This window comes from Lonchura striata, chromosome 14 (genome assembly GCF_046129695.1).
Source record: "Lonchura striata isolate bLonStr1 chromosome 14, bLonStr1.mat, whole genome shotgun sequence".
NCBI classification, from domain to species: Eukaryota; Metazoa; Chordata; class Aves; order Passeriformes; family Estrildidae; genus Lonchura; species Lonchura striata.
This window is the reverse complement of record NC_134616.1, coordinates 18768828-18787071: the sequence shown is the minus strand read 5'-3', so window position 1 is coordinate 18787071 and position 18244 is coordinate 18768828. Positions and strand designations below refer to the sequence as shown.

General features: G+C 50.3%; 3 protein-coding genes across 3 annotated transcripts; 2 read left to right on the top strand and 1 right to left on the bottom strand.

Annotated features, from left to right (window-relative positions):
- Positions 1 to 1174: 1174 nt before the first annotated feature.
- On the bottom strand, positions 1175 to 2513 carry LOC110472690 (40-kDa huntingtin-associated protein). Its single transcript, XM_021534613.3, has one exon. It carries the CDS (start codon positions 2511 to 2513, stop codon positions 1446 to 1448), a length of 1068 nt encoding a protein of 355 aa, XP_021390288.3. The 3' UTR covers positions 1175 to 1445.
- Positions 2514 to 3745: 1232 nt separating this feature from the next.
- On the top strand, positions 3746 to 11256 carry TRMT2B (tRNA methyltransferase 2B). The gene is made up of 12 exons (XM_021534601.3): positions 3746 to 3910; positions 4729 to 4783; positions 5244 to 5363; positions 5778 to 5877; positions 6026 to 6096; positions 7103 to 7249; positions 7376 to 7470; positions 7991 to 8205; positions 8316 to 8417; positions 8587 to 8706; positions 9616 to 9715; positions 10252 to 11256. The coding sequence occupies exons 1-12, from the start codon at positions 3759 to 3761 to the stop codon at positions 10376 to 10378; spliced, it is 1404 nt and encodes a 467-aa protein (XP_021390276.2). The 5' UTR covers positions 3746 to 3758; the 3' UTR covers positions 10379 to 11256.
- Positions 11257 to 12120: 864 nt separating this feature from the next.
- TMEM35A (transmembrane protein 35A) lies at positions 12121 to 16335 on the top strand. Its single transcript, XM_021534600.3, has 2 exons — positions 12121 to 12428; positions 15801 to 16335. The coding sequence occupies exons 1-2, from the start codon at positions 12309 to 12311 to the stop codon at positions 16185 to 16187; spliced, it is 507 nt and encodes a 168-aa protein (XP_021390275.1). The 5' UTR covers positions 12121 to 12308; the 3' UTR covers positions 16188 to 16335.
- The last annotated feature ends 1909 nt before the right edge of the window (positions 16336 to 18244 follow it).

The following is an 18244-nucleotide window of genomic DNA, read 5'->3' as shown; positions in this document are numbered from 1 at the left end:
GCCCCGCCCCGGCCCCGGCCCCGCCCCGGCCGCCCGCGCCCCTTCCGCCGCTCGGGAACCGCCTTCCCGCCGCCCCCGGACATCCACCCTCAGCGCTACAGTTCCAGGTGCTGGAATTTAAAAAGGACACCGACATAAGTAATTTCGCCGCATGGGTTATTAGTTTTGCCTCTCGGCCTGGCGCATCCACGGCTAGCTTAGCCGTAAAATAACATCCAACGGGTCCGAGCCTTTCTCAGCTACCGTTTTAGCTTGTCAAAAAGAGGCTTGGGGCAATTAAGGCTTCTTAAAATTAGCAGTTTCTCTGTTTGCGTTTCAGAGGGGAAAATGGCAAGTGCTTAATTACTTAAGTGTGGAAGGTAAAGAAAACTTGAAAAACAAACACTGGAAAAACGCTTGAAAAAACTGCTATCTCCAGACCCAAATATTAAGATCAGATGTAACACCACTGTTCAACACAAGTACATCTAACCTCTGGCTTCTCTTCCAGGTGTACAACCGGGATTGCCTTTTTTATGAAAGCCTCGGCCCCTGCAGGGTCTCTGGAAGAGCTGGCTGAGAGCATTTCTTTCACTCACCAGTAGCTGGGTACCCTAGAATCGCTCTTTATCCAACACAACACCCCAGGGGCATCTCCAGCCTCCAGGATAAAGGCTGCCCTGCCTGAGGCTGTATAGTAGCACTGCTGGAATTTAGCAAGGCCTGTACCCAAGAGCTGAGTGCACCAAAGACAGCAGGGTCTTTTCCCCTCTAAAGAGTTGCTGTCTTCACCTAAACGTCCCAAGAAGCAGAAAGCAAGAGACAGAAATGCTGGAGAGCAGATGGGTAACAGCTGAAAAGAATTAAACAAATAGTCCACATTCCAGTAACTCCTGTAACCACCACCTCCACCGTTAATTCCATATCTAAATTCCCTCAGATGAAGTGGATTTGCCACCGTTTTCTGGGTTAACAGCTGCTACAGAGACTGGAGTCAAGCCACCAATACCCCAGGAACCACTCACAGGTCAGTGACCAACTCCTTTCACCCACCACAAAACTCAGGCCTCGTATTGGCTACAGTGACAGTTTTCAGGAGAGGGGGAAAATGAGTATCTTACTTTTTTGTTTGATTGTTTTAGAAAAAGGAACTGTAACAACTTTTGATTCATAGACACCCAAATCCTCCAACATATGCAAATTGCAGCCAGTCTTTTAATTAACAGCTTCCTTCTGCCCTGAAATGGCCTTTCTGCTTTAGGGTTACACGTCTTCCAAGCATGACAACTTTCAGTACATACAGTGAGCAACTCTGACACGAGGCAAACACGCAGATGAACGCCTTCTCTCACCAACCATTACTTCATTGCGTTACAGAATTCGTATTAAAAATAAATAAGGGAATAGAGTCTGTGCTGGCACCAGCGGAAGCGACCAGTCCGACCGGTCCCTGCGGGCGGCGGCGCTCAGAGGCCCTGTCCGGCGGGGCTCAGCATCTCCTGCAGCACCAGGTGCAGCAGATGGTTCTGCTCGGCGCTCAGCAGCGGCCACAGCTCGGCCTGCAGCGCCTTCAGCGCCTCCGCGTCCTTCTCCTGGCACGCCAGCACTGCCGACTGCAGCAGCAGGAACAGCTCGGCCGGCAGGTAGCTGGCGGCCGGCGGCAGCCCCGCGCCCGTCCCGGTGCCGCTCGCGGTGCCCGGTCCGCCGTCGGGAGCCTCCCAGCAGTACTGCTCCAGCGTGCGGGCGTGCTCGGGCAGCAGCTTGGCGGGCGGCGGCTGCAGCAGGAGCAGCAGCAGCACCCGCGACACCTCGCAGCTCGCCAGCACGTCCAGGAAGGCGCCGCCGGGCGCGGCCCCGGCCCCGGCCGCGCCGCCCAGCCCGGCCCCGGCCAGCGCCTGCGCCCGCGTCAGCGCGGCCAGCGCCCCGGCGTAGTCGCGGGCCAGCAGCAGGCAGGACGCGCGCTCGGCCAGGCAGCGCAGGGCCTGCAGCGGCAGCCGCGCCGCCGCCAGCAGCTCCGCCGCCCGCTGCAGGGGCGCGGCGGCGCGGGCGGGCTGGCCCGTGTCGCGGAGCGCCGCCGCCAGCTCCAGGCACGGCCCGGCCGCCAGCGCGGGCTGCCCCCTCTCCAGGTGCAGGCGGGCGGCGAAGGCCCCGCAGCTCTGCGCCGCCGCCACGTGCTCGCCGAAGCCACCGCGCAGCCCCAGGCGCTGCCGCAGGTCCCGCTCCTGGCGCAGGAAGAGCCGCGCGGCCTCGGCCAGCGCGGCCGCCTCGGCGGGGCCGTGGAAGAGGCTCTGCGCGCAGCGCGCCACGGCCAGCTGGCACCAGGCGGCGTAGGGCAGGCTCTCCTGGGCGCGCAGCTCCCGCGCCAGCGCCGCGAACTGCTCCGCCGCCTCCGCCACGTTCGGTTTCCGCAGGAACCGCCGCCGCAGCTTGGCCGACACCAGCCGGTACCGCGACAGGAAATCGCCGTCGCCGCCGAGCCCCGGCCCGGAGCCGCCCGCCCCGCCGGGGCCGGAGCCGCCGCCCGCCGACAGCATCGCGGGCCCAGCGCGGAACTGACGCGCCGCGCCGGGCCGCGCTCCGGGCCGCGCCGCCGGCCAATCAGCGCTCGCCCCGCCCCGATCCGCCGGCCAATCAGCGCCCGCACCAGCGTCTCGTGACCACGGGGTGTGGCGAGGGCGCGGCCGCTGCAGCCGGCGCGTCCCGGCTGTCACGCCCGCGGAGGGCGTGGCCATGCTGTATGACCCCGCCCACGGGGCGTGGCCAAGCGCGCCGAGCATTGGGCCTGTAGCTCCCCCTGGCGGAGTGGCGGACCCGCGCTCCTGCTCCGGCCCCACCGGGACGAGGCGGGATGGGACGCGGGGCGAGAGCGAAGCCAGGCGGGAGAGGGCCAGGTCTGGCGCTCTTGGGGGAAATCGCAGCAGCCAGGTTCACAGAAGAACAATTCACCCAAATAGCAGCGAGTGGGTGAGCCCCTTGGCCAAAGGATGTGTGGCGGCTGTTATTTTAGGTGACATCAAAGGATGACAGGACAAGAGAAGTCCTGGCGTCCCTAAACAATAAGCCCCGTCTGCCTAAGAAAATCTCCAGCGCCGAAAATAATTCGTGATGGAGAGATTAAGTGAGCATGGGAGCCCGTGTGCTTGCCTGCTCCTCGCTGCTCCCGGAGCAGCTGCTGGAGGCGCGGCCGGAGCTGGCTGGGAGAGGCTGTTCTTGCCCGTCTGTCCGTGTGACCACACGTACCCAACTGCAGCCACCCTGCGGGCCGAGGTGACACGGCAGCCACAGCTCTCCCCGCAGTGCTGAGCATCCCATCGGACAGGCTCGGCGGCACTGAGCTCTCCGTCTGTCCCAGCCCAGCCCAGCGCGGCCCGCAGCTGCTGTGGCACTTTGCTGCCCGTGTCCGACCGGCACGGGGGTGAACGCTCAGCCCTCCTCCCAGCGCCGCGCCCGCCGGGGCTCCGCGGGGGCGCGGGGCGGGGAGCGCGGGGCCGGGCCCGGGCTCCCAGCGCGCCCCTTCCGCCCGCCGCCGCTGCCGGAGCGGCTCTGCCGGTGCCCGGGTCCTGCCGCTGCCCGGGTCCTGCCGCTGCCGGAGCGGCTCTGCCGCTGCCCGGGTCCTGCCGCTGCCCGGGTCCTGCCGCTGCCGGAGCGGCTCTGCCGGTGCCCGGGTCCTGCCGGTGCCCGGGTCCTGCCGCTGCCGGAGCGGCTCTGCCGGTGCCCGGGTCCTGCCGGTGCCCGGGTCCTGCCGGTGCCCGGGCCGTGCCGCTGCCCGGCTGCCCGGCATGGCTCTGTGCTGCGCGCTGCGGCCGCCGCTCGCCCTGCTCAGCCTGCCCGCTCGGCACCGCGGCCTGGGGACAGCCACAGCGGCGCCGCGGGACGGGAAGAAAAAGGCCAGGGTGAGCCGCAGCCTGCCAGAGCCTTCCTGGGAGGAGAGGTATGGCATTTGCAAAGTGACCAAATGTTCTTTCAAAGTAGCACCTAAAGGTGTGGACGTGGTGGTTTTTTGTTTGTTTGTTTGTTTGGTTGGTTGGTTGGTTGGTTTTTTTTTTGGGGGGGTTACTTCCACCCGGTAGGAATGGAAGAGCCAAAGCTCAGCTCGTTTGTCTGGAATCTGGCCTGGGGAGGGGATAGTGGAGGAGACAAACGAAAAGTTCTGAGAAGAAAGGAGCAGATAAGTTGCCATATTGGCAAGCAAAAAGCAATAGTCCATTTGATTTGCAGTCCTGGATCTCAGAGTAGCTGGCACTGGGTGCTTTGGAAGCAGCTCCAAAGATCGTAGGTAAGCAATACCTGCAACTTACCTAGCTGCAGGGTGGTGTTCTCCATGGGCTCAGAGACTCAGTTACGAGTGCTTGAATAATATCATCATATTAGCCTCACCTCTTTTTTGGGGAGTCTTTTTAGGGTATATGTGTCTGTGTCTTTTTTTTTTTCTATTTTATTTTTTAAACCAGCTTTTTTGTGTTTTGTTTTTGCTTGTTGTGCTTTGGATATGAGTAGTGGCAAGTTCTGAGGTTTATCTCTAAACTACTTCTGTGTGGGTGGCTGGGTCAGAGAGTATGGGCAGTTTGAAATTCCCTCCCGCTACACACAAACCTGTGCATTTCATTGTGGTTCCCTGGGAGTCTGGATGTTCACAGCCTGGTGCAGAGCTCACACCAAAACAGTCCTGCCCATGAAGTAGCTGGCAGGGATGTTATGCCATAGGAATCAGGACTCAAGTAGCTCTGGGCTCTGCCTTGTGCTTTCCAGGTTAGCAAATGCAGTGACACCACTGTGGAGACTTTCCTACCAAGAGCAGCTACAGGTAAGATGTGTTTACACAGAATTTTCTCTGTTGTGTTGCCCCAGCTGTCCCTCCTATCCCCTTGAGCAGTAGTCCCTAGCATCTTAATGTTGCAAACTGTTCAGGATCCATTTGCTGCTGCTTTAGTCCTGTTGTGAAAGATAGAACTGTGAGGTTCCTTGTAGTACAGGGGATGGGCATTTGCACAGTGATCCTGTCTTCTGTGGGACTGCTTTGCTTCACTGGGGCTTCAGGTTAGACAGAGTGTTCCAGGCCAGCATTTGGGGATCATAGACACAGGATTTTTCTTTCTTCCTCTTTCTCCAAGCAGCTGTGGTTATGAAAAGGGCAGAGTTCCTCTGCGGCTATATTTTCAGTTGCAGTTTTTCCTCCTGTTGGACTCCTCAGAGGTGGGTGATGAAGAGCTGCCCACCATTGTGTTGTCCTGTGAGAGTGTTTCTGCCTTAGAACTCCTCTGCAGGTAAAGTATGAAAGCCAGAAGAAGATTTTGCAGACACTGGCATCTCGTCTTGAGGAGCTGGGCATAGATGCACAGAAACCTGGTGGGCTCTGCTGTCCTCTGCAGCCTGTAGTCCCTTCGGTGAGTGTCCCATGGGAATGCTCTTCCTTCTGAGCCACCAACAGTCTCTCACTCAACAGCTCAAGAGTCTCATGGGGGACATAATTTGCTTGCAGAGAGCGTGTCTGAGTCAGTCCTTGCTAACTTGTGCTTTACAGCTTGTGACTGCCTGAGAGTGAAATAAGCCCAGTGTTTAGGAACCCTTTTTTTGTGCCTAATACCTCCCTGTTAAACCTGTCACCATTGTCACAGCGAGCCGCTTCTTGTCCCCAGGGGGCAGTACAAAGGTTTCTTGTGCACAAGCTCTGTTTCTGTGTTTTGCCTATTCATATACATCTTCCCATGTTGGCAACAGAATATCCAGGCTGGGGTTTGGCTTTCCTCCACTGTTTTTTCTTTTCATCCAAGACTGCTTTTCCTTCTTTTCTCCCTCAGCCCATCATTAACGGCTACCGAAACAAATCAACTTTCTCAGTGAACCGAGGACCAGATGGGAACCCCAAAACTGTGGGGTTGTATGTAGGAACTGGCAGAGGTCAGTGCAGGACAAGAAACTCAGAGAAAACTGCTGGCATGGGCTGTGGAAATGGGGAAAGGTCTCTCCACAGTTTATCATGTCAGATGCTAAAGTGGTTTATGTGCCCTGAACCAGAGCAATTAAATTTCTATCCATCTTTCTACAGAAAGAAATATTGTCTGTGTGAAAGCCAACCATGTGGAGAACATACCCTCAAAACACAAACAAGTAGCCCAGGTAAATAAATAAGTTATGTCTGTCCCTTCACTGTGGAATAGAGAGAATGCAATAACTCTTACTTAGAACACTGTAATTTTAATGTTTTCACTGTAATGCAATGTTTTCAAGTCCATTTTCATGTTCTGAAAGTTTTCATGCCTGATTATAGTTGATGAATAAATAATTTTATAAAAACCGACATGTCAACATTGCCGCCCATAAAGTGTCATGAGTAATGAAATTAAAATGTGTTGTCTTTCAAAAGCCCGGAAGGAACGTTCACCCAGTGTATTGAAATCAAACAGAAACAACAGGCCACAGTGGTGGAAGGGCTGCCTGTCTGGGGAGCTAAGAGCAGGGCAGTTGTCTTCATGGTACTAAAGTGTCGGAATCTGTGGTATTTAAATGATCCCAAGATCATAGAAAGTCTCTGTCTTTCTGCCCCGCTGCCAAAGCAGAGCCATAATTGGTCTGTGCTGTTTCCAGGTTGTTTATTCTGTTGATCTCTCACATGTTCTGCTGCCCTGCCCAGCTCTGTCCTGCAGGGCAGCATGTGGGGCTCTGCCCTCAGTGGGATGTTACAAACATTAAATACCAGAAACTCCCTGGGCTGGATTTACAATAACGTGCCAATATCTGTCACCTACGTTGGACAGTGTGTCCCCAGCCTGAACCAACAGAAAAATGCCAACACCACAGTGAGACATGGAGGGCATGAAGAAGGAGAAAAAGGACAAGGCACACCCAATTTCCTCCATCTTGTCCCCTTTGGACCCCTCATCTAGAATCCTAAAATTTTACTTTTGCACCCGTGCCACACTTATTACTGATATCAAACACTCAGAGCTGTTAATTGATCCTGTAAGATTGAAAACTCTTTTCCATGGATAGAGATCACAGCCAGTGTCTCTGGGGGCTCTGTCCAGGGGGGTTCCTGACCCCTGCCAGGGTCCCAGACCTTCCAGGGCATCCAGAGGGAAGCCCTGGATTCCCACACTAAAGGTGGCATTTCCCCTCCCCTCAGTGCTATGAGGAGTTCATCTGTCACTCCCCTCTGGACCCGTGCATCCTGTTCCATGAAGGTGGACACTGGCGGGAGCTCGTGGTTCGTACCACTCGCTGTGGCCACACTATGGCTATCATCACCTTCCACCCCCAACAGCTGGGCCAGGTGAGCATGGGGAGGACAGGGCAAGAGGCACATCTGGCTGAGCTGAGCCTGCTGGGTGTGTTGCTGGGGAGAGGGGTTTAATCAGGTTACCCAAAGAGGCAGCTTTTCCTTTCTCACTCTTGATAGGAGGTACTGGCTACTCAGAAAGCACTGCTGAAGGAGTTCTTCACATGTGGGCCTGGAGCAGTCTGTGCCTTGACATCACTTTATTTCCAAGAGAGGTAAATGCCTCGACAGGGGAAATAAGTGGAAACAAAGCCACCTTCTTCTACCCTTTCTGATAAAATTCAAATTCCACCAGTTCAGGGAGTGCTGGAAGAGAAAGAGAGATGTTTGGATCCCTCTTGAAGATGTGGCTTTAAGATGGCCCCATCTTTTATTTTTCCAGACTTATTTGAACACACTATGGCTCTACCTCATGGGAATTATGAGTCTGGGAATCTTGAAGAAAAAACTTCCAGTGACTATCCCAAGACAGTAAATCATATTAGCAGCAAAACTGGGGAATAGACCTGAGGAATGCTACCTTCTGCTAAGTCATTTTTGATCCTTTTAATGAAATTTAGGCTATGCAAGTCACAGATCCCTTACAAAGTATCAAAATGCTTTAACCTTGTTGGAAGGCTCACATGAAATACAAGTTGCTGGGTGATAAACCATCCTCTACTGCCCATGAGCACCCTGGGAATGGAAACTGCCCTCTGCTGCTTTCCAACAGCTGTTTTTTGTGTGATCTGCCAGCACCATGACACGTTGCTCCCACGAGCAGTCCCCGTACCAGCTCCTCCACGGAGCGCCGCACATCTTCGAAGAGCTGCACGGCCTGAAGTTCCGCATCTCTCCAGACGCCTTCTTCCAAGTCAACACGGCTGGAGCAGAAGTTCTGTACCAGGCAGTTGGGGAGCTCTGCCAGGCTACTGGGGACACTGTCCTCCTTGACATCTGCTGTGGAACAGGTGGGGTCCTGGGCTCCCAGAGCTTTGCATTCCAGAGCAGATCCTCGCTACGTAAAGGCCTGTTTCTTCAGCATGAATGTATGGAGTATTTTTGTTTCCTGTGTTTCCAGGCACAATTGGTCTCTCTCTGGCTCACCAAGTGTCCAAAGTTATTGGTGTTGAGGTGGTGGAGAAGGCAATAGAGGACGCTGAGTGGAATGCAGCATTCAATGGTGAGTTCAATCTCACTGTGGCAAAAAGTTTCAAACTAAATGCTGAAAAATCGGAGTAGAAGTGAGCAGAGGAACCCTAACCAGTTGCCTTCACACAGCAAAGGGTGGTTCATGTTATACCTAACTCTTGGTGAGACTCAGTTCATGTGGTTGCTTTTTTGTTTCACAGGGATCTCAAACTGTGAGTTTCATAGTGGAAAGGCAGAGGCTGTGTTACCACAGCTCTTGGCATTGTGGGAGGATGCCCGACCGCTTGTTGCTGTGGTGAACCCTTCTCGGGCTGGCCTACGTGAGAGAAAATGCTATTTATTTTCATCTTGTAAATAGAGAGTTTTGAACAAGTTCTGTGAGACCTGTTATGCGGGCTCCAAACCCTTTCCTTGCTTAATCTTTCGCTTCTTATTGCTGACAGCAGCTAAAATCCCATAAATCTGCTGTTTTCAGTGCCTTCATCATGCTTTCTCTTTAGCTCTAATCTTTTTTCCATCTTTCACAGACTCACACAATTATTTAAGAGAGAAGGGACCTCTGGAGGTCTGTGGTGCAATCTCACAAGTATAGCAAGGCCAGCTTCAGAGTTGTATGAGGTTGCATAGGGATATAAAGTCTAGCTGAGGTCTGAATGTATCCAAGGGTGTGTCTCCTTTCCTGAAAATGTTTTACCTAATATATTTAATCAGTGTTTTTCCTTGCTGCCATACATCTACTGCTTCTCAACCTCTTCTCATGCCCCTTTGAGAAGATTCTCAGTTATTTGTAATCCCCCATGAGATCCTTAAAGATAGTAAATGGATCTTTGCTTTTCTTTTCCCCAGGCAGCATAACACAACCCTCAAACTGTCTCAGTGGTCTCCCCTGGAGTGTGTACTGGGAAGTCACACACTGGTCCTGGTGCCCAGATGTGCTCTCACAAGTGTGTGTGGAAAGTTTCATATGCCTTTGCTTAATTAACATTTTTTTCTGTCATCCTCCATCCTCCTGGGAAGCAGAGGGACTTCCCCCATTGCTCTGCCCTGCCTGCCAAGTTGGCTAAGCTCTCAGCAGTGTGGGTCATACCCGTGGCCTCCTGAGGGACTTCATCTGAGACAGAACATAGCAAAATATGCATCTGTATTTTTGACAGTTGTGATGCTATGCAATTATGTCCTTCTGGAGAGCTCAGGGTGGTGGTGGGAAAGCAGGCTGTCTGTTTTTGCAGATCACAGGGTTGTACGAGCCATCCGGAACTGCAGGTCCATCCGCAGGCTGCTCTACATCTCCTGCAAGCCAGAGGGTGAAGCCATGAGGAACTTCCTCGAGTGAGCACTCTCCTCCTTTCTCTTGATCTCAGTGACAGACCCTCTTGAGTCCAGACAAGGCATCAGTAAAAGAACAAGCACATCTGGATGTGAGATACAGAGTCCATTGGGTGCACTGCAGGAAGGCTGGCCCTTCGCCAAGGAGGTGAAGCCAAGGGGATTTGTCACCTGCTTAGGGTTAATCATGTCGTTTTATCTGGTCAGTCTTTAGCTGGGGTAGACCCAGGTGATAAATCTGTCTGCAGGCAGTCATAAGGGCAGTGCAAAACTGAAAACTGAGTGTCTTTCAGCTGGGATGGCTTGTGAGAAAAGGAGCTTTGAAGTTGCCACTGACTGTTCAGCTTGTCCCTGAGCTTTTCAGAGCTGGTTGGGGATTCAGTATTGATGGTTCCATACCTCAGCCAGTGTCAGCTGAAGATTCTGAGGAGTGTTTGTCAAACACATGATACCTCCTTTGTGGGTCCGCCTTGGATTGTGATAGCAGTGGTGGGAAGGCTTCTGCTACTGGTCTAAAGGATGCTCTTTGCTTTCCACAGGCTGTGCTGCCCACCTGACCCACAGAAGAAGCTGGCAGGGGAGCCATTTGTCCCTGTGCTGGCTATTCCTTTTGACATGTTTCCTCACACCGTTCATTGTGAGCTGGTGCTGCTGTTCACCCGCTGACAAGAAGGCAGGAATGAGCTCTGAGAGCTTGGGAAGCAACCTCCTCCTGTCCTGAAGAGCCAATGGAGTTAGGATTTTAAGTTATTTTGTGTGCAGTTGTATAAAAATAAATAATTTTGTTTTTTCTCTTACTTTGGGTTGCCTAGCAACACTGTTCTGTAAAGAACTACTTGGATTTCTGGGGTGAAAAGGTTCTCTGTAGCATTTCCTCACCCTTCCTTCCCCTGCAAACCTTGGGCTGCTATTTAAAGGAGCCTGGAAAAGACACTCTCCCTGTGTTGAGGAATATGTAGCTCGGTGTTCAAGCTGCAAATTTTGCCCTGGATAGTGGGAAATCACTGGAGCCCCAGGCAAGGAGCCGTGAATGGGCACTGACCTTGTGCCTAACGAAGGACACAGGACTTCCAGCCCTGGCTGGGTGTGGATGGCTTCTCACCCACAAACTGCACAAAGCAATGAACAATGAGAAGACACCAGACTGTAATTTTCCACTGGTCAGAGCGGTTGTGGGAGATTTAGGTTGGAAGAGCATGAAAGCCCAGGGATTCCTTTGCTGGGGTCCCTGCCCAGAGGAGGCACCAGCTTCAACAATGAGTTTTTTCTATAAAATTAAGTAAAGAGAACAGATTTCAGTGTCTCTCTTTTCACATCTGCCTCCCTCTTCTTCACTAATGATTGCTGATACCTAAATATGAAGTGCCCTGTGAAAATGTCAGCTGCAATATTTTTCTTCTTCAGGATGTTCTGCAATAGCTAATTAAAATTTGTCTTCTGTTTTGTATGTGTCCTGTTCTGCTCACAGTGTTATATTTCTCCAGCTCTTCAGAGATGGAGCTGCTGTAATGTGAAGGGGAGTCTAAATGAGCAGAGTTCCCTTGTGTTGTGTGAGTCTCATTATATTTTGAATCAAAGCTGATAAACTCCCAAGGAAACTGGGAGAGCTGCCTGTATTTTTCAGACTGTTAATTCCAGACCTGAGCTTTGAATATTAACAGTAACCAGTTCTCAAGCCATAGGGGCTCAAAATACAAGTGTTTAGGATTTAAGAATTACTACACCATAAAGGGAGCAATGATGAGATTCCTAACAGGCATAGGAAGTGTCATTCTTGCACTATCCCATGAGTATAGGTTTTTACACACTGTTGCAGCCTCTTGCTTTCATTTTATACCAAAGGATGCAACATTCCAGCAGTTCTGTTTCATGTAATTATACCTTGGTTTCTCACTGTGAGATCTGAATAGATTTCTACTAGGTTTTGGTCAAAAGGAAATTTGTTGCATTAATTGTAGGGGAGACAATGACTTTAAAGCAGAAAGTAACAGAGGATCATAAAACATTTTCCACTAGCCTCTGGATAGCTGAACATACAGGATAAGTTTTATCAGGGTCATACAAGTGGCCTCACCTTCCCATTTGAGCATCAGGTTCCAGGAGAGCCACAGAGACAAAACATTTCTTTTTCTTTCCTGATGCAAATAAATGAACCAATATGTTGTTTGCTATGTATGAGCATCTGAATTTCTTAAACTGAAAATTCTCTATGTATGAGACCCCTGCCCACTTCTCCACAGCACGTTACTCCTGCGCCCTCTGCTAACATGTCCTTGTTTTCCCACTAATGAATAACTGTGCTCTGCCTTTGGATCCCTAGAATTTACTCAGTTTCGGCTTTCTGTGGGTGATTTACGGAACACGCAGAGAAACAGGATGAGTTCCTCTTGCGCTCCAGTGCTGGAGCTGCCTGGCTCTGGCTGCAGGGCTTTAGGACCCAGGGGTTGCTGAGTGGAGGAGGCTGAATCCCCTCCCGCTGCCATCCTCCTGCCTCTGCAGCTTTATTCCTACAGCCTTCAATGGTGACGGACTCCCTCCCACCCGGGCTGGCAGCCAGAGCCACAAGGCCTCGCTAGGACCGGATCCCTGCGGCTCTATGGCATCTCCCAGGACCATCACCATCGTCGCCCTCTCGGTGGCCCTGGGGCTCTTCTTCGTCTTTATGGGGACGATCAAACTGACCCCCCGGCTCAGCAGGGATGCCTACAATGAGATGGTAAGTGGGGCAGCACGCAGGGAGGCGCGTTACGGCTCTCCCGCCTTGCAGCAGGAGCAGCGGGGCACGCAGGGGGTGACTGCCCTGAACCCCGAGCGAGGGCCGCCAGAGGGAAGAAGCTTATCTGACTCCTGACTTGACAGACATGCAGGGAAGCCAATAACACGCAGTGCCCGGGATATCCTGGCAGCCCGCGTCTGGCTCCGGCTGAGCCGATCCACGGAGAAGCCTCTGGTGGATGAGGATGGGAGGCAAGGAGCATGGGGTGGCACTGCACACGCAGCCTGCGCAGGATGGGGACACGAGGGGCTGTAAAAGCAAGGCCGGCAGGAGTGCCAGACATGCAGCAGGCAGGGACAGCTGGTCCCCGAGGGGAAACCTATCCAATGGATGGGGGTGGGGGGGAAGCAGATGCCTGCTCTGGCAGATGTTCATCCTCAAAATTCGATGCTTTAAAGCAAGGATAATGACACTGACTGTCCCCACCTCACCCGACTTGTGCAGGGATTAATTAATGATTGTGAAATGCTTTGAGATTATTAGCTGGCAGAGGAAGGTATTATTAATAGTCTTCTTATCATTCTCTTTGCCTGGGAAACAAGCCTCTCCCCCTCTTGCTTAAGAGGAAAGGGGTGAGGAGAGGACGGTGTGTGCATTGTGTGCATCTCTCACCTGGTGAACTGGTTTATGCTCCTCTCGCCCAGGGCCAGCCCTGCTGCAGAGCTCTGCCAGCTGCGAGCTGCAGGCAGGTGGGGGACTGGCTGCCACATTTTGCTTCCTCATCTGTGTTTATTTATTCTCCTGCGCAGCCCTCCTTCCCCCCTGCCACTTCCCCAGTTATTTATTGTGGTGGTTGAAAAGATTAGTATAAATTTTGTGCCGCTAAAAAAAATAGTGCTGGAAGTTTCCAGCACATTCTGTTTTCTCCCTTTGCTCCACCTGCCCAGCTGCTTTTCTTTAGCTCTCAAATAACATCTGAATTTTTCAGTGCCTAGTCTGTAGCCCAGCACAGGGATCTCACAGGAAAATCCCCAAGAAGTAACTTATGGGCAAGAGACACATGAGGTAAAACCCCTAGAAAACAAAGCTCTTAAGCTTCTGCTACAGAAAAAGCACAGAGACTTTAGGAGCATTGCAAAATGTTTCCTCTGTAAAATATTTCACTTTTGTGTCCCCTTCTGCTTTATCAAGAGTCAAGCCTACAGGTAGAAATGATCTCTTGTTTTATAAAGCAGGTATTACACAGCACCATTATTCTTCATGGTCCATATTGTTACATGTTCATGACTCATTAGGCTCTCCTGCCTTTGCTGAGCTATATCCTCTGGTGATCTGTCAGGTCATGCAGACAGTTAGGAAAAACCTGACCTTGCTAATCCATAAGGATGGCTTTTTGGCCCCAGAAAACAGAGAATCTTTGTTATTTACCTAAAACATCAAACTTGAAGTTTTTCATTTGGCAAAAAACACATTAGTTTGCTTATTAAAATACCTAAAATACCAGAGTACTCTAGGACATGTGTATAGTAAATTTCTTTAAAATGTTGTATTTTTGCACAGCTGTCTAAAAATACTCTGCTCTGAGGCTTTAGTCACTGATGGTTTAAAATACATCCTTACAATGCAAACACTTGGAGTAAATGTGTAATGAGATTTTCAATTATTTTGTAGCAAAAATGACAATGCTGGGTATTTTTTAACCGCCTGTGATGCCTCTCAAAAGGAAGCATCAAAATCTATGGAGACATGGGGAAGTTCTGTATGGTTTCCAAAATTGTATGGAAGTAAGTCCACAGTCTGATCAGTGCCTGTGAACAATCCTGTAACTGAGAATTGGCTTCCATTTCCCTCATGCTGAAAACAAAGAACACAATGGCCAGAATACCTTCAGGGATATTATCCTCAAGTATAAGTGGAGATAATTTCAATGTTTCACACTGAATATAGAAGGCTTATTAAAAAAAATATACATATATACAGGAAATACTTGATTGCAAAACAAAAAGAGAAAAAACCCAAACAAAACAGTGAGGTCACCTGCACCTAATGTTCAAATGCAAGAACCTGGACATGTGTAACAACAAAGGTTGCTTCTTTCCCCAAAAGAATCAGGCAGCTGTGTAAGCAGGCTGACTTGCAGCTTACACTGTGTCTTGGTTTGGAAAGACAGGTGTCTGCTAAGGAAGGCAGGAGCCTCTCCTGAAATGGATAAAATGTAAAGCTCCTCCCTCCAAATTGTTACAAATTTGAAATTAAGGGGGGCTCTCAGGTAAAAATATGGGAGCAGGAATAACAATTCTTTATTAGGGAAGAAAATAAAAAAAACCAATGCAATAAACCAAAACAGAGTCAGAATACAACCTGACACCCTATTAGTCAGGGTGTTGGCCGCAGTCCAATTGGGAATTGTGGCTGCAGCGCTCCTGGAGTGTCAGGTGTAGTTCTGTTGGAGCAGTGATCCTGTAGGAAAGGTGTAGTCTTCTTCTGAAGAGGCAGCTGTTCCTCTGGGAAATCCAGTGCAGAAAAAGCTGTGCTGGTGTTTTAGAAACTTGAGATTATATCCAGGTAGGAATGTTTGGCCCCTCCCTCTGGGTGGAGCACCTCACAGTGGGATGTTCTAGTTCTTATCAGTCATGCAGTGACATTCAGTGGCCCATTATCAGCAGATGTCTCCCATGAGAGAGGATTGGTTGTGGAAGAGATAAGGAAAACTGCCCACTTAACAGAAGACAACTGCCATACAGATGGCAAATTGAATGCATTTTGCCTTGCAATCTGGGACACACTGCTTCTAAATCCAGCATAAACCAGGGAGCAAATAATGTCAAATGTCAGCTTGCTTTCACCTGAGGAAAGATAGGATCATAAAGGTATGTAAGCACTGGATAGGACTGGTGAATCTTGGCTTTTATGTTTAGTCCCACCCTAAGCCTGCATTGCCCATAACTACTGTAAACTGCTTTGGAGTAGAAAGAGACTTGTATTTACTTGCTGTGCTTTGCCTTTGCAGGGATTGGGTGTATTAGTCAATTTTAAAGCACAGGTACTCTTAGAAAGAAGCTTGTTTGCTTTAATAACAGGGTTCTGCACTGTTAATCCCAGCAATCAGAACCTCAGATTTCAGAGTAAGGTACACCTGCCCTGGTTGTAGTTCCAAAGATAGATGAGAGGTTGCAGAACTGTTTTCCAATGAGGAGACAACTGCTTAGAAAGGGGGAATTGCAGATTGATGGTTTAATATACCCCCAAACAAAAGCTTTACAGGTTGGATCTTGTGCCAGAGGGGTCTGTGATGACTGAAATAATCTGTTTCATTGGAAGTCACCTTTGCCTTCACTTTCTCACGTGATGTCCTTGGCTGCTTGGTTCCAGAAACGGGCATACAAAAGCTACGTGCGGGCCCTGCCCATGCTCAAGAAGATGGGAGTCAGCTCCATCCTCCTCCGCAAGAGCATCGGCGCCCTGGAAGTGGCGTGTGGCATTGTCATGACACTGGTGCCTGGTCGCCCCAAGGACGTGGCCAACTTCCTGCTCCTCCTCCTCGTGCTGGCTGTGCTCTTCTTCCACCAGCTCGTGGGGGACCCCCTCAAGCGTTACGCCCACGCCCTGGTCTTTGGGATCCTGCTCACCTGCCGCCTGCTGATCGCTCGCCAGCCCGAGGAGCTGCCGCCGGAGAAGAGGATGCTGTCGGTGAACGGGGATGAGCAGCCACTCATCCATGAAGCAGCTCCCGAGAAAGGCAAAGTGAAGGTATCCTAGTTGAGTGCTTGTGACGAAACACGGACCCTCGAGGCAGCTCTCTCCAAAATCACCCAGAAAATTTGGTTTTTATTTACTGACTTGCTTTTTTTTTTTTTTTTTGTCTGTCTAAATAAAGTTGCACTTGGGGTCTGAGAGATACAAGGTATGTCTACACTGTAGTCTTGCTTTTGCTGCTGCCTTGTAATGTAGAAAAACACAAACTAGCTTCCACAGGGACAGCTTGGAGGCAGTCAGCAACCCAGCTGGAGCAGTGCTGGCCTCAGCAGGAGCTGCAAAACCAGCCTAAGACCCTGGGCAGAGACCTGGGCAGGCACTCAGGCCACCCTGGCACTGGGGAGATCAGTCCTGAGCACCAGCCCTGAGCCCCACGGCAGCAGAGCGGCCTGGGTGCTGCTGCTGCCCAGAACAGAGGCTGGGCAGGCCATGACCAGCGTCCCTGTGCAGCCCCACACACACATCTGCATTTCCCTTTCCATGGTCAAGGCGTAAAAGGGATCCTGTTACCAAAAAAGTGCTTTTTGTTGTGTTGGAGAGAAGGATTTCTTGGGCTTTGCTGCCTCTGTGCCCAGTCCTTTCTATGGAATGATTATCCAGAGAAAACATGGGATGCTCTGTTTACATCTTCTTTGATTTCCATGCAGAGGCTCCAAAACTGGGACAATGGCCTGATAACAGTAGTTTTTTGCCTGCTTCACATGAGGCAGTGGCACCTCTTTACCCTTCTTGGCAGAGAGTAAGGGTGCCTGGAGAGGGGATGGGGAGTGGAAGTGCCCAAAGAACTCCAAAGTATCTCTCTGATGTTGGCAAGTAGCATTGTGCTCCCCAGTTCCTTGCGAATTCCTTTCCCCCCCGCCCCACAGCTACTGTGACTTTATAGAATTGCTGTTTATTTCTGGTAGATGAGGGTCTGAACAGTTGCAGGTACCTCACTGCTTGCTCGTCCCACATACTGCCTCAGTGAGCTGGGATAAGTCCTGTTACCAGAGCCTGAATCCCTGTGTTGTATCTGAAATCTTAGAGTGTCATAAGGAGCATGTGTTACCTCTGAAATTTGTCTATCTAGTTTTCTTAATGTTTGTCTGTTCTCAGTTTTTCCTTTTTTTTTTTTTTTTTTAATTAGTCACAAAAATAAACTTTTTGAAATTTGGAGAAAACTGTCTTTACAGAAACAAATTTCTTATTTGAGAGACGTGTCTGAAAACATTTCCCTCTGGTCAAATGCTCCACCTAAAATGGGCATAATCATGTCAGGCAATTTTAGAGACAAGGTGATGCAAAGTAGAAGTCAGGTAAACTCTACTTGGTTATATATTAATAACCACACATATTTAAAAGAGACATTTGAGTATTTTATTGAAACAGTCTCAAATAAAGTTCTGCTACAGTTCAAGGCAGCAGTGAGAAAAAGTAACTAACTCCACTATACTGGCAGCATTGTATCACTATAAAAATTGATGATGGATGTTCATACACAGTTTTGTCCTGAATTTTGCTTCTAAAACAGATGCAGCCTTCTATATCTGTATGTGTATATATATATATATATATATATATATATATATGTATATATATGTATATATTTATAGGGCTGCATCTGTTTTAGCAGCAAAATATACATATGTATGCTGAAAAAGCTTCCTCCCAGAGTTTCAGTGGGACTAAATCTCTCTTATCAGATGTGCACCCTGAGCAAAGGAACCAGCAGGCCACCTCTGATAGACAGTCTCATCTTCACAGACTATCTCAAGGTCATCCCAAATATATACACAGAATTCCCTTGACTTCCCAAAAGATGCTTTAACTACCATGCCCCGACTGGGGTTATTAATTGTGTTTTAATTCAAAACCAAATGAAAATACCACCAACTCAAAGCACACCATGCTGAGCATTCCCACACCACTGAACTGCTGCAGCCCTTTTACCTGGGCATCTGACCCACAACAACCTTTGGGAACAGTTGTTGTGTTTATCTTTTGTACCATTCCTCACTGAAGCTTGTAGAGATGATAATAAAGCATCCCATGGAGCAAAGCCTATCTCTGTAAAAGCTTCA